Source organism: Dreissena polymorpha, chromosome 8 (genome assembly GCF_020536995.1).
Source record: "Dreissena polymorpha isolate Duluth1 chromosome 8, UMN_Dpol_1.0, whole genome shotgun sequence".
NCBI classification, from domain to species: Eukaryota; Metazoa; Mollusca; class Bivalvia; order Myida; family Dreissenidae; genus Dreissena; species Dreissena polymorpha.
This window is the reverse complement of record NC_068362.1, coordinates 74,247,184-74,260,944: the sequence shown is the minus strand read 5'-3', so window position 1 is coordinate 74,260,944 and position 13,761 is coordinate 74,247,184. Positions and strand designations below refer to the sequence as shown.

At 34.0% G+C, this 13,761-nt stretch overlaps 1 protein-coding gene across 1 annotated transcript; it reads right to left on the bottom strand.

The window, feature by feature from the left end:
* Positions 1-483: 483 nt before the first annotated feature.
* LOC127841997 (protein TEX261-like) lies at positions 484-10,631 on the bottom strand. Its single transcript, XM_052371293.1, has 5 exons — positions 10,477-10,631; positions 6,864-6,943; positions 5,209-5,362; positions 4,068-4,135; positions 484-2,786 (listed from the first exon to the last, which is right to left on the bottom strand). Exons 1-5 carry the CDS (start codon positions 10,544-10,546, stop codon positions 2,553-2,555), a joined length of 606 nt encoding a protein of 201 aa, XP_052227253.1. The 5' UTR covers positions 10,547-10,631; the 3' UTR covers positions 484-2,552.
* Positions 10,632-13,761: the final 3,130 nt, after the last annotated feature.

The following is a 13,761-nucleotide window of genomic DNA, read 5'->3' as shown; positions in this document are numbered from 1 at the left end:
CTCCACATTGTTAAAATGTTTTGGCAAGTTACTGTTAAATTGCCTGATACAAGACTACTAAGTTACTGTGTGGACACTCTTCATGTATTTGGTCTTTGACTTCTAAGGGTTGCCCTGACTTTCAAGCTTGATTCAGAGATTTGGAAAGTGATATGCAATCAACAAATGCTGTACATGTTAATTATACTTTAGAATGTATTTGTTTATATTATAAAATAGCATTTTTTTTTATTGAATGGTGAAGTGAACAGCCTGGACACACTGTAGCGTGCCAAAATTTGATCTTTGAGCTAAGGACAAGGTTCTTACAGGCTACTCACAGTCTCCTCACTGTGAAAATGTGTACTGGCTTTTTCAAAATTCCATGCTTAATGATGAAGTTACTGAGCGGACAAACTAAGACGAATAAACACATACAATCAACAATTTCTACTGCTTCATGGAGATAACCACTAGCAGCCTCAACAAATAATAACATTTTTTATATTTTAAACCATTTTAATATTGCAATAAACACATGGATAAGCAATAGGTCTCTCGTAATACTTTAAGTGCACATTTAAGCATGCATGCAGACATGGACATACGGTATATGTACAATTATTTGTCAATATCATATGAGTGATAATACACTGCACTCTAGCATTTATGTTTGGAAACATTACAGCACCAATGAAGAGCATTTAACACATATAGCGGATTTCTTCAATACATACAATTTGGAGATTTGCACAACACTACAGTCATAATACAAATAAAATACTTACATTTAAAACATGCACCGGAATTGTCTACATATATATCTTTTCTAATAAGAAACAATAATTTAATATGTCTGAAACTTTTTGCTACATTAAACTATTGACAATACATTACATATCAATAACATGTTACGAGTCTTTGTTTTGCTAAAATTATATGCATTTTCTTACATAACCTGATAAAATGATAATAAAATTTATTCAGAGAAAAGTTATCTTGTACGTAGGGTCTGAATTTCAAGAAAATTCATTCCGTGTTTCTGATTAAAATTTCTGTCCAATCATAAATTGTCAAATCACTTCTTAGAAAACATAGAAATCATAAAGAAACAGATATATGAAAAAATATTTGGGGTCTGAGAGATAATTAAATTGCATAATCTGGTAGAATAAACCTGAATAGCCCCATACATTCAAAATATTATATATTTTTAAACATATAAATTACATGTCATGGCCCTATTGTTGAAATAAGAACTTTACATCAGACTGTAATGCATTTCCAGGCATACAAATTTTTACACACACCAAATCTTGTTTGTTTAAAAAAATATTTAACAGGTCTTCTCCAACTTTGTGTTAAAATTTCAAATCATACCAAATGAATAGTATCCATAAATACACACAGATTCACAGTGGTTAAATAAAGTGCTGCTTATTTTTTTCATTACAAATGAAACACATTATAGGTTATCAACTATGACCATTAAAATAACAAACTTTATTTTATGCTTTCCGGTGGTTTATAGAGAACTATCAGTGAAATAAAACTGATATTTCACTGTTTTAAACAGTGAAAAATAACGATACTTTTTACTGTGAAGTGACATCATTTTTTTTTACTAAATGACGTCATAAATCCAGTTAAATTATCCAGTTAAACTCTTTTGCAATGTAAATAAACAGTGAAAAAAGCATAAAACAAACAAATTTGTTGGATTCGATGGAATATCGATTTTATTTCACGCGTGCTCATAAAAAATACATATTTTTATGAGTGGCGCATATAACTTTATATGATCACGCGTGAAATAAAATCGATATTACATCGACTCCGACAAATATCCTCTATTTATCTTTGTTCGTGCATTATTTAGTACTAGCAGCAATAGGAATACAATTACTTCAAACTTGTGGCAAAAATACAAAATGAAATGACCACCTATGTGCTTTATCATAATAATATTACAATATGTAAAATTCAATCAAGAGTAATACATCTTTCATTTAATAGACCTTGACTACTACTCCATAGTTAAGTAGCATTGTTATAATACAACTTGAACATAGTCAGTTTGTTCACTAATTCATCCACTAAAGACGTTCCATCAGGAAGTTTCACAAAAAGGCTACGTGTTAATTAAAGGCAAGTTATATAACAATTGTCTCAAACGACGTCTCTCCTAAAATGTAGTATGTATTGCACATATCTGTCAAACTACTACAACCATAATACCTTAATACAAGTACAGTTATAATATCCACATTTTTTTTGCAGATTAAAGGCATGATTTTCTATAACATCATAAAATGTAAACTTAATTTACTGCACAAGAGCTTGTCATTGCATATACTCCCTGTCCTATTCATAATTATAATCTCTAACCCAATGTTTCTCCTCAACATTCAAATACTTTCTGGAAGTGTAAGTGTATATTCTGATAGTGTAAGTTTAACTCCCATAATCTAAAGCACAGTGGACCTCCTCCACATTAATTCCAAAACAAACATGTTTAACATGTTTGTAACTGCTTATTCTCCTTAAAATCCACTATTATGAAATATTACTGACTAAAAATGCTTCTTCACTCTTTGAGGAAGAATGCTACCATGTGCATTCTTTAAGAATGAAAGCAGTCCGTATTTCTTTCCTTTGCGGCTAAAATAGTTGGAAACTACATCAGTTTCTTCGCTTTCAGAGTAAGTTCTCTCAGCTGTTGTTGGTAACACATTCTCGTTGGCCGACAATGAGACGAAGAATGAAAATGGCACAATCCACAGACAGACGGTGAAGTAGGCCAAAACCTGCAGGCATCATTAATACATGGAAATTATGGAACATTCACTGTTTTTATTATATACTCCTTGGGATGGAAAATATATAATATATACATTATTTTTATGTCTTTTCAAACACACCTAGAACTGTTTATTCCATGAAAATGGATGTGTGTTTCTATACCAGTCCCCTAAGGGCTTTGGTGCTATCATTTAAAAAAAAAGTCAATAATGGCCATTAAGGGCTCACCTGAGTTCATGGACACATATTGTTAATAAAAAACTTGACCTGGGGATCTAGACTTTGAACCCACTCTACCCAGGTTCAAACACTTTTTTAACATTTCAACATAAACATTCTTACAAAGTTAAATCAACATTTAATCATAAATATAGCATCTAGAGTGGTAACAAGTGAGGTTTTTCAGATATGACCCGGTTGCCTTGTTATTGTACCTATATTGACCAGATTCAAACTTTGCCTAAATATTTTCAAAATAGACAAGGAGACCAAGTTTAATAAAGAACAAGTCATCAATGTTGCCCCTAGAGTGGCAAGATTTTTTTTCAAGATTTTCTAGGGGCAAGATTTTTTTCAAGATTTGACATGTCAACCTAGTTGTAAGGTGCACATGAACGAGATCTACATTTGACCATGATGGTCTTTTCAAGTTAAACATTCTGACCAAGTTTCATTGAGACTGAGTCATGAATGTGGTCTCTAGATTGCATTAGTTACATGTTTTTTCTAAAATTTGACCTGGTTTTTTAAAACACATGATCCACAATGAAACTAGGCTTAGATACTGGAAATATATAAATTCTGACCAAAGCTTAATGAAGACTGTAGACAGAGTAAAAAATGTGGCCTCTAGAGGGGTATCTAATTTTTTCTAAGATTAGATCTGGTCACAGATCTTGTTGGACACAGATTCAAACTTGGCCAAGTAAAATGTCAAGATAAACATTCTGACCAAATTTCATCAAACATGAGCCGTAAATGTGACCTCTCGAGTGGTTACACAGTTCACTTAGATTTGACATAGCGACCTATTTTAGTTCTCACATGATCTAGACTCGAACTCAGCCTAGAAAATGTCCAGATAACAATTCTGACCAAGTCTCATTTTTAATAAAAATGTGGCCTCCAGAAGGGTAACCAGCTAAATGTTGACCATGCACCACACAATGCTAGACTCAAGTTGATCACAATAGCTAACCTTGAGCACTTTGTGCTCAGGTGACCTAACAAATAGATGACTACACATTCAAACAATTTACAACTGGACCGCCACTACAAGTTCATACCTCATAAAATGGATGCCAGTTTGTTGTAAAATATGAGAAGGCCAGGTAATGGTTGATGAGAACCGACACTGAAAGTCAGAAAATAATAACACAATATGCTAAAAAAAATATTAACAATGCAACCAGTTAACAGGATAATGTATCAATTGGTACAAGTTTTCATAGTAAAGGTATACCTGAAACTTTTTTTATTTTATTAATGTTTCATATGATACTCATTTCTAGCCATGGACATACCGTTACAATAAATGTACACTTTTGCAGACTTAAAACAACATTATACACTGGTGATGACAATAATTTATAACATGTCAGTAAATAGAGCTAAGGTGAGCTGAAAATTTTATCAACTTTTAGACACATACACATTTTCTAAAGATCTTTATTTTAGGGAAACACTCTGCTGTTGATATCAAATGTCTACCATGCTAAGGATTGCAAACAAAGATTTGTATTCTTGTCGTTTTTTATATTTAACAAGAAAGGTCACCATAGGATGACTTATGCCCCCTATAATCGCTTGATAGAAGTTATGAGCTTTTTTCGAAACCTAAACGCAGATTTCGAAACCTAAATGCGGACCCTAAGTTCTAGGTCAAGGTCACAGGGGTAAAAATTTGTGTGCGTATGGAAAGGCCTTGTCCATATACACATGCATACAAAATATGAAGGTTATATCTCAAGGGACATAGAAGTTATGAGCATTTTTCAAAACCTAAACGCAAAGTGTGACGGAAAGACGGACAGACAGACAGACGGACAGTCCGATCACTATATGCCCCCTTTTCTTCGAAAGGGGGAATAAAAATTACAAAACCATACTTTCATTATATAAATATTAAAAATATCCTACTGAAAATAACAGCTATTAGTCTTGTACATTTCGATTAACATATAAAGATGTATCATTCATTTTAACTAGAGTTGACTCAAATATACCCCCTTCAAAATTTGATTGAGAGCATACAGTTAAGATTGGTTACTCTTCTTTGTCATTTGTTCCTTAACTACACATTTACAATTGCTCAATAAAAAAAGAAGCCATGAAGTAATTTCCCGCTGAAATTGTACATTAAAAATTCAGTTAACAATAACTCTGTACTCATGTTACAACCATTCTCCTGCAGATGGCCACACCTACCTACTGAGCCAATAAACCCAGGTGATGATATTTCAAAGTATGGGAAATTCTGCAGCAGTAGAAAGAATGCCACATTGCCAAGTAGTCCAAAAATTATGCATGACAAAGGCAGTTCTTCAAACAGCAGTAAGCCCACAAACACAGAAGAAGTAACCTGAAAAGATGCAAAATTGAGTAAATACCTGTACTGTAAATGCCTATACAGCGTCTGACACTAACTGGAGTCCGGGACTCCTTAAAATGAGATTCGGACTCCTTGTTTTTGCGTCAGGGGAGTCCGTCGGACACCTTTAAAATCATCTTTGAATTAAAAAAAAATCAGTTGATCGCCTTATTTGTTTCGCAAGATCAGAATGTCTGAACTATTGTGGATCTGAAAAATGTGCCACAAATCATTCTGCTTGAACACAGTCATGGACAAAAACAAAAGAATCCGAAATTATTTATTTTGGTTCCCTGTCACTGTCTGTGCGTGTAGTAATAGTGGAACAAATCAAATCAATATTTATTTATTGTCGGTATGATATACAAACATTATAAACATAAGCTATGAATAGCTTTTGACCGACATTCCAAGTATGAAACGATTGTGGCCGTTTTTTTCACTGATATTTTTGCTGTAGTAAATTAGCTTCGCCAAACAGTTTCTCATTACTATAAAAATCATCACAATACCCGATTTTGATTACTTTTATGGCCCCAAGGTACTGAAGATCGGACCGGCTGTAATCATTTGAGCGTGAATGACCCGTGTCTGACACTATCAATCAATGATTTCAGTGGTTTATTGCAGTTTGTAGGCATTGTCATACCAACTAAACTAATCGGTTCCTACCGTGTACTCCTCCACGATAAAATTGTGACAAGTTACTTAAGAGACTGATGATGGCAACAGGGTGTAATCCTCGTGGCAATTGTGCTTTGCATGCAAAATATTGTCTAAACATGTTTTCATGGTGTAAAAACCCAATGATGAAATTACAATAAAATTAGAATTATATTGCGTTTCCCAATTTCCACGCTCTTGGATATATTATAACGAACATATGTAAAGCAATGAGAAATATAGGGTTGTTAACCCTTACGATGTAATTTAGTAACTATGACACTAACAAAAGTTACAAAACTGAAGGCTCAGAGAATGTTTTTAAACCTAATGTCAAGGTGAAAGAAGCAATCATAATGCATAATAGAAAATAGTATATGTTGAAATCTTACAATGATTAAGTAAATTATTAACTTAAATATTACTGGAATGCGTTAAATATATTGCAATGTGATATAACAGCAGTCACTTACAACCTTAATCTAAAAAACAAACTGTGAAACATACAATAACAAAATAACATTTCATGGATTGACATGTGTTAATGGCCAAAAATATAATATAAAAAAGTGTCTTAATTGTTGGACTCCTTGAGATCTGTCCGGACTCCAAAATTTTAAAAGTTAGGAGTCCTTGGACTCCTTACTAAGATTAGTTAGTGTCGAACACTGCTATATGGAAACATCTGAGGAACTGAAAGAATATACGGAGATAACTTTCAATATTTACTGCTATTGATTATGATAACTACCGGTATATTAATAAAGAACATTGGCATCAAAATTGACACCTCCATCATACAATTTCTGATGTGATTTCCAAAAATTACCAGAATAAGGTATTTGATGATCTTGCTGGTTAGTACTGTATATTCTTCTACCAACTCCGCTAGGTAAAACAAACCAGCAGCTGAAATGTGAAAATATACACATAACAGACAAATAGTTTAACAGAATCTAAAAAAAATTAAATTTCATCAAGCTTAGTTCTGGCTACCATAACTTTAAATGTCGCTTTTTATGATTTTTGACTGCGCGACTTTATAGTTATGGACCAGCCCCATTAGGAAAGTCAACCAGAAATTCCCAAAAAGTTGACAGTTAACAAAGACCGGTCCAAAACAGCTTTTAAATGCAGTTATTGCCCCAAATCAACCACTTGATCGGAAAGATTGACATTTTTCACATTTAAATGATTTATTCTTTCACAAAATACTATCTTTAACAATTAAAATGTATCTATTCTGCTCTTACATATCGAGAAAAACAGCGATGTGACAGACTTTCTTGAAATGCGAATCTCCCGCGATTTCACGGTCATATGGCGTTATTTCTATTTTTAGTAACAAACCATGTGCTCATGTGTTTTCAAATTCAGAATGACATTTCCCGGTATTTTAGATTATTCTGGCTTGTTTTGTAAACAAATTGTAGTTAAAATACAAACTCAAAGAAAATATTATTTAAAACTACCTGATTCACACTGAAATCAGTCTTATAATCCACCAGACGTAAGTTGTTACAGTTAATAAAAAATAATAGATTTCAGAAAACGAAAGTAATGTTTACAATTTCAGCATAACATGTCAAGGTCGATCCGAAAGTATCCAAATGAAAACTCGTCACGCGAAAAAGCGACAAGGGCGTCAAAATTGTGAATTTCAGACTGATGAGAGTTATTTTCATATATTGTAAGATGCATTTGAACCTTAAAATATTCCTCCATGCAGTAATTTATATTCACCAATATATGTAGAAATGTATCCAAGAAAATGAGCTTTCTTTGATTTATAGAGTGACATAAATATTTTACGACTCTGGTTGACTTTCGATACGGGGTTGGCTTCAGCGTACAGGTATGTCAATACTATATAAACCAGGGGTGGCGAAATCTCAAAAAACTATACTTGTCCACGGACAACCATTTAGGAAATTTAACTTGTCCATTGCTGAACTACACTTGTCCGTTAATGTTTATATAAATTATAAACGCATTTATTGATTTATGTAAAACAATGTGGAATATACCAAAATGAGTATGATTTGCTAGTTTTGTTTATAGTTGTATTTCAATAGTACATTCATTATAGCAGTATATTATAAACAATATAAAGACTTTCTAAAACTTTTAATCTTACAAAGCTTGTGTTATTTAAACATGTGTTGAACATAAGTACATCGTAATCTTAACAAATTAAACTAGTCCAATATGTCGACCTCATCAGACTGAGGCTCTGCGCCGCTACTGGTAGCAATTTGATTATCATCAACTGGTAACCATTGAAAATCTGTGAGCCAAGTTTCTTGAAAGTTCTGGTGTTTACTTAGATCATATTTTTTATCATAATCTTTTTTAGTTTTTTCGAGAGGTGGACTGCTCAAAGCTTCGGGTTTCTGCTCCGTTGTTGAAGATTTAAAAAAAACTATATGTTCCATTTTTACCATTAAAGTCGTCTTAAATAACAAGGTAGACTGTGTTTTGATTATCTTACTTTGATACTTTTTATTTCCGTCTGATTGTAAAAATAAAGAAACCAGTCTGTACACTGTCTAACAGTCGGGCCGAATGTTTAAAATGCGGCATGCTCCTGGTCTCTTATAGAATAAGGGAGATCACTGCGCAGGAGAGTGCTTGTATTTAAGCTTGATTGCTCAGCAAATAGCACTGACAATGTAATGGTATGTCAACATCCGGTTTTGTAAAACTTAATTCAGGGTTCCCTCTGGGCTTTCAAAAGTTGTCGCCACTTACTTTCGCCAAATTAAAAAAGTTGTCGCCACACTGGGGCAAAATTTGGGCAATGAAGATCATGTTATTATAATACAAAAAAAACTGAGCATTTACAGTATGTTAAAGGAATCGATTTAATAACAGTAGTATTTATAATAACAACACATTTAACATTGTTCATTAAATAAAGGCACATTCAATCAGTTGTAACTCTTGTTGATTGACACCTTCTTAGCAGCCTGAATATGTTGCCACAGTTTTGGTGCTTCAGAAGCTTTATGGTATTCTGAAAATACAAAAAGGGAGATATAATATTAATATAATACTAATAATAATCAATTAATGTGTAGTATATAAATAATATAAATGTGTGCTAGCATATGACCTACTACATAGAGCCCTTAACACAACAGTCAAATAAAATAAGCATTTGTGTATATCAAATGTCAAATTGATTTCCATGTGCTTTACTATGTTTACCTTTCTTAAAACAGTACATTCGGTAGTGAATGAATTGATTAGTGTTGAGGATATAAAGAGTTCACACAGCATAGATTGTGTGTTGGAAATCATATTGAAGGAAACGAAATTCTGATAAACAACTGTCTTTGTTTGGTTTTTGTTTGTTAGCTGGTGAATGTTAGCGGGGGGAACGTTTGCATTTTGAATGAGTCTCAAAATTAGCAGAATCTAATGTTCACTTTCTAAAAGTCGTTTTACACTCTGAACTTGCCATTTTGACGAGTGAAACAGAAATATGTCACCGTTTAAATAGAACCAATACATGTAAAATGTTTTACTATTTTCTATAATTACACCCGATTTTTCTAAAAACAATCGATACTTATCTTTTTGATTGTCATTGTTGTCAATTGAATGGTCTTGAATCTGCTTCGAACACTGTGACAAACACTTCACATTTAAGCGCAAAGTCGGCATATTTCAATATTGCCTTATCTCTGAAGCAAAAAAACTGCCGACCAATTAAGATAACTTGCAACAACACCCCAGATAATCGCAATTATCACCATAATATGCCACTTTGCGGTAGTCTGCAGCTCCATTGATAACAGCTGTATCGCTTACATCATGGAAATCTATAGTATTACGACTGCCGTAAAGCGGCTGGTAAACACAGCGTCTTTTGTCATTTTAAGAACAAAAAACGCAGAAAAATGATGATTTTTTAAAAATCGCCATTTACGAAATTTTGTCGCCAGATTTTTTATTTTGTCGCAATTGGCGCCAATGGCGATCGACAGCGGAAACCCTGCTTAATTACGGCTTTAATACAATGTATTTTTTTGTATACCTGGACCCGACTTTTAAAAAACTTGTTGTCCACGGACAACTTAATTGAAAAAAATCAGTTGCCCAGACAAGCAAATGTACGACTCGGGCAACTCGGACATTTGATTTCGCCACCCCTGTATAAACTGTACGCTGAAGTTTCTTTAGCTACATCAAGCTACACTGCAAAGCAACCAGTGTTCCATGGTAATGACATGTACAAAGCTGAATGGTTTCAAAAAAGGTTGTTGTTTCCAGAGAAATATGTGGGAATTAAAAATAAAGTTTAAAATTCCAAAAAGCCAAAATACCTTGTATATTTAAAAATAGTTTTAAATATTTTAGTACATGTATAGTGTAACCTGATTGCTCTTTATCGCGAAAACAGATGGCAAATACCATTCCCTTACACATTTACTCACCGATTGAGAGGGTAACTACGACAATTTGAATTATAAGCGCGATCCAACTCAATACGTATAGAAACCACATTTCTCGTATTTAATATACTTTGCGAACAAAATTATAAATCATAATAACGATTTTGACAACAAGCCGGATGTGACGTAATAATCGGCGGCGAGAGTACAGTAATGGTTCATGAAGGTTTCGTGCCACTGATATTTGCGTAAAAGAGGGGCAGTGTTTTTTTCTTAGAAGTTATATATCATAATATCAATATAGCATTCACCGTTTCATGTTAAATAATATTTGTGAACCTTTTAGCACATTTGATTACCATCTCTGTGCAGTGCAACAACATCATTGTTTAAGACTGTTGTTTGTATAGGTCCCTGCTCCGGTATGCCATCGATTTCCATCGGAACAGCTGCAAATGTTCTAATGGAATTCGCTGCACTTCCACTCTACTTTACTTTTCATCATTTTATGATATTGGTATATTAAATACACGCTGCACCTCTTAGACATGTAAGTATAGTGTAGAAGATGATGAGCATTGTTTCTATGCAAAACCGCCAGGCCATGCACCATCACATTTTTAAACCGATATCGTCTTCCATTCGAACTGATGTCACAAAATGGCAATAATCGCATTAAATACACTGCAGTTATTCGCTCTTGCAAAAGTTTGGGAAAGCTCACTTTGCAACATTAAATTACATTTATTACATTTTAAATTGCATGATTAGATTAAACACAACACATTCGAGTGTGCCTTAAAAAACGTCGACAATCTATATGAACAGTTAAGTGAGCAACCATCCAATGATTTTTGTAAAGGTATCTCAGACGGGTCAGATTTGGTATGATTTGCAAAAGGTATAGCGCATATGATAAACAATTGTAATACTGGAACTAGTATATAAAATAAAACTATTTGCAACAACCAAAACATAAATATGTCATCTGAAGATCGGATTCATGCAGCATTGCTACACTTTGAATGCAGTTTTATGATAGATGTGCGCTTTGAAACATGTGTATATTAATATCACCTTAACAGAACATGATTCACAATAAGATTATTTATGAAAAACAAGATATGGAAAAACAATGAGCATGACAGATATCATGAAAATTTAGTCATGCCTATGAATGCACTTTGGTATAAACCAGACAGTGAACCAAACTTTGATATTGAACACTAAATACACTGTGTTTGATATTTGGTTTTAGCGATCATAACATAGACGTTCGTTACAGTGATAAAACATCTTGATTATCTACCTATCTTTTTCTCCTGATCCTCAAACTATGTATCATTATCATACTCTTCACCATTATAATCAACAACAACATCTTCATCATTGTTATCACCGCCATGATAACTTTCAGAATTTCCATTATATAAACCGTTTTTGGAATTGCCGTCATCACTGTCTCGACTCATCATAGCCATTGTGATACTTCCAAGATGACTACGAGGCTGTTGATTTTTTATTGTGATTCCGATAATGTGATAATGACTTATAATGTGTATATTGATAAAAATTCATTATAATACACACACAATTCTTTAACCGTAAACATTTGTAGGTAACATGTTGAAATTCATAGTTAACTACCCAACACCTTGGGTCCCAATTTAATTGCAAAATCACAGTAATGATCAAATAATCGATATTCGAAACCAAATAATTCATTGTTGATATTTTTGAATATCAGATTTAAATAATTGCTTTCACTTTTCCAATCTGTGACGTAGAAGCTTGAAAACGTTGATGTGGGAAATTTAGAATAGACGTTATCTTAACTGGATTAATCAACTAGCGCATGTGTATGTATATGTAATCTGTTTAGTTACAAGCATATTACCATGTATCATTTAACCGAATATATTGACCCATATGTCAAAATACAGTCGGGTTTATTTCGACCGCAGTTATCTGTTAACAAGTTGTGTGAATGTATGATTTTTAAGAACTCCGGCCTACAAATTCACTAACGCTGTTGCAGATGAGCCGATTTGTTTAATGAAATAAGATAATGCATATATTAGAAGATTATTATGTTTATTAAACAGTACTTAAATTACAAAATAACTTAAATATAATAAAAAAAAGTATGCACATTTTTTTTCGAGTAAGTCTTTGATCTTCTGAATTAAACACAATCGCCTTAATAATACACGGATTCTTTTTAAGAATCGCCGTCCTCTGCCTAACACCTTCGTTTGTGTAAAGCCACTTTTGGCGTCATCCTTTAACGGCTGCAGGTTCTTATCATCAGAGCGGCTCTTGTAATAAGCCATGATCATGGCATACTCAATCCAATTGTCATCATTGTAGTTCATGCCATGACTCGCTTTGTCATCGGTGCAGCACTTGTCATCTATGAGGACCTTGTCATCACTGCCGCCATTGGCATCAGTGAGACCCTCGTCATCATAATTGCAGCATTTGTCATCATCGCAGCCCTTGTCATCAGTGAGGCCCTTGTCATCATCCTTGCAGCAATTGTCATCATTGCAACCCTTGTCATCATTGCAGCCCTTGTCATCTGTGCAGCCTTTGTCTTCTGTGAGGCCCCTGTCATCATCATTGCAGCCCTTATCATCTGTGCAGCCTCTGTCATCATTGCAGCCCTTGTCATATGTGAGGTCCTTGTCATCATCATTGCAGCCCGTGTCATCATTGCAGCCCTTGTCATCATTGCAGCTCTTGTCATCTGTGCAGCCCTTGTCGTCTGTGAGGCCCCTGTCATCATCATTGCAGCCCTCATCATCTTTGCAGCCCCTGTCATCTGTGCAGCCCTTTTCATCTGTGCAGCCCTTGTCGTCAGTGCAGCCCTTGTCATCTGTGCATCCATTGCCATCTGTGAGGCATTTCTCATACGTGAAGCCCTAGCCATCTGTGAGGCTTATGTCATCATGTTGGCTCTTGTCATCTGTGCAGCCCTTGTCTACTGTGAGACTCTTGATTTCAACTGAGACTATAATATCTCCGCCATGGTTCAGGTTTTTGCAGGTGCTTTGACCTATCGCCATCTTTTCGGAAGATGTCGCTATGGAAAGCTGTTTTGAACGTTCCACATCTTGCTGAGGACCTGCAATTGTACGCCATGATTACACACATATAGGAATCGTTTATGCTCTAATAACAAGAATTATTAACTTCAAAATCAGAGAATTCAAATATTTAAGCTTTAAATTCAGTCTATACAATCTATACAGTCTATAGATAATAAAAACAAATGTTTTACACTTTCATTAAGATTGTTCAATCAAAGTAGCCTATCATGTGTTC

Bases quoted from the DNA above. Each gene is read 5' to 3' on its own strand.
- LOC127841997 (XM_052371293.1), bottom strand. From the start codon at position 10,546: ATGTGGTTTCTATACGTATTGAGTTGGATCGCGCTTATAATTCAAATT. The intron at 6,944-10,476 runs GTGAGTAAATGT...TTCACATTTCAG, and splicing joins CGTAGTTACCCTCTCAATCG to CTGCTGGTTTGTTTTACCTA. The intron at 2,787-4,067 runs GTATGAACTTGT...TGATGCCTGCAG, and splicing joins ACTGGCATCCATTTTATGAG to GTTTTGGCCTACTTCACCGT.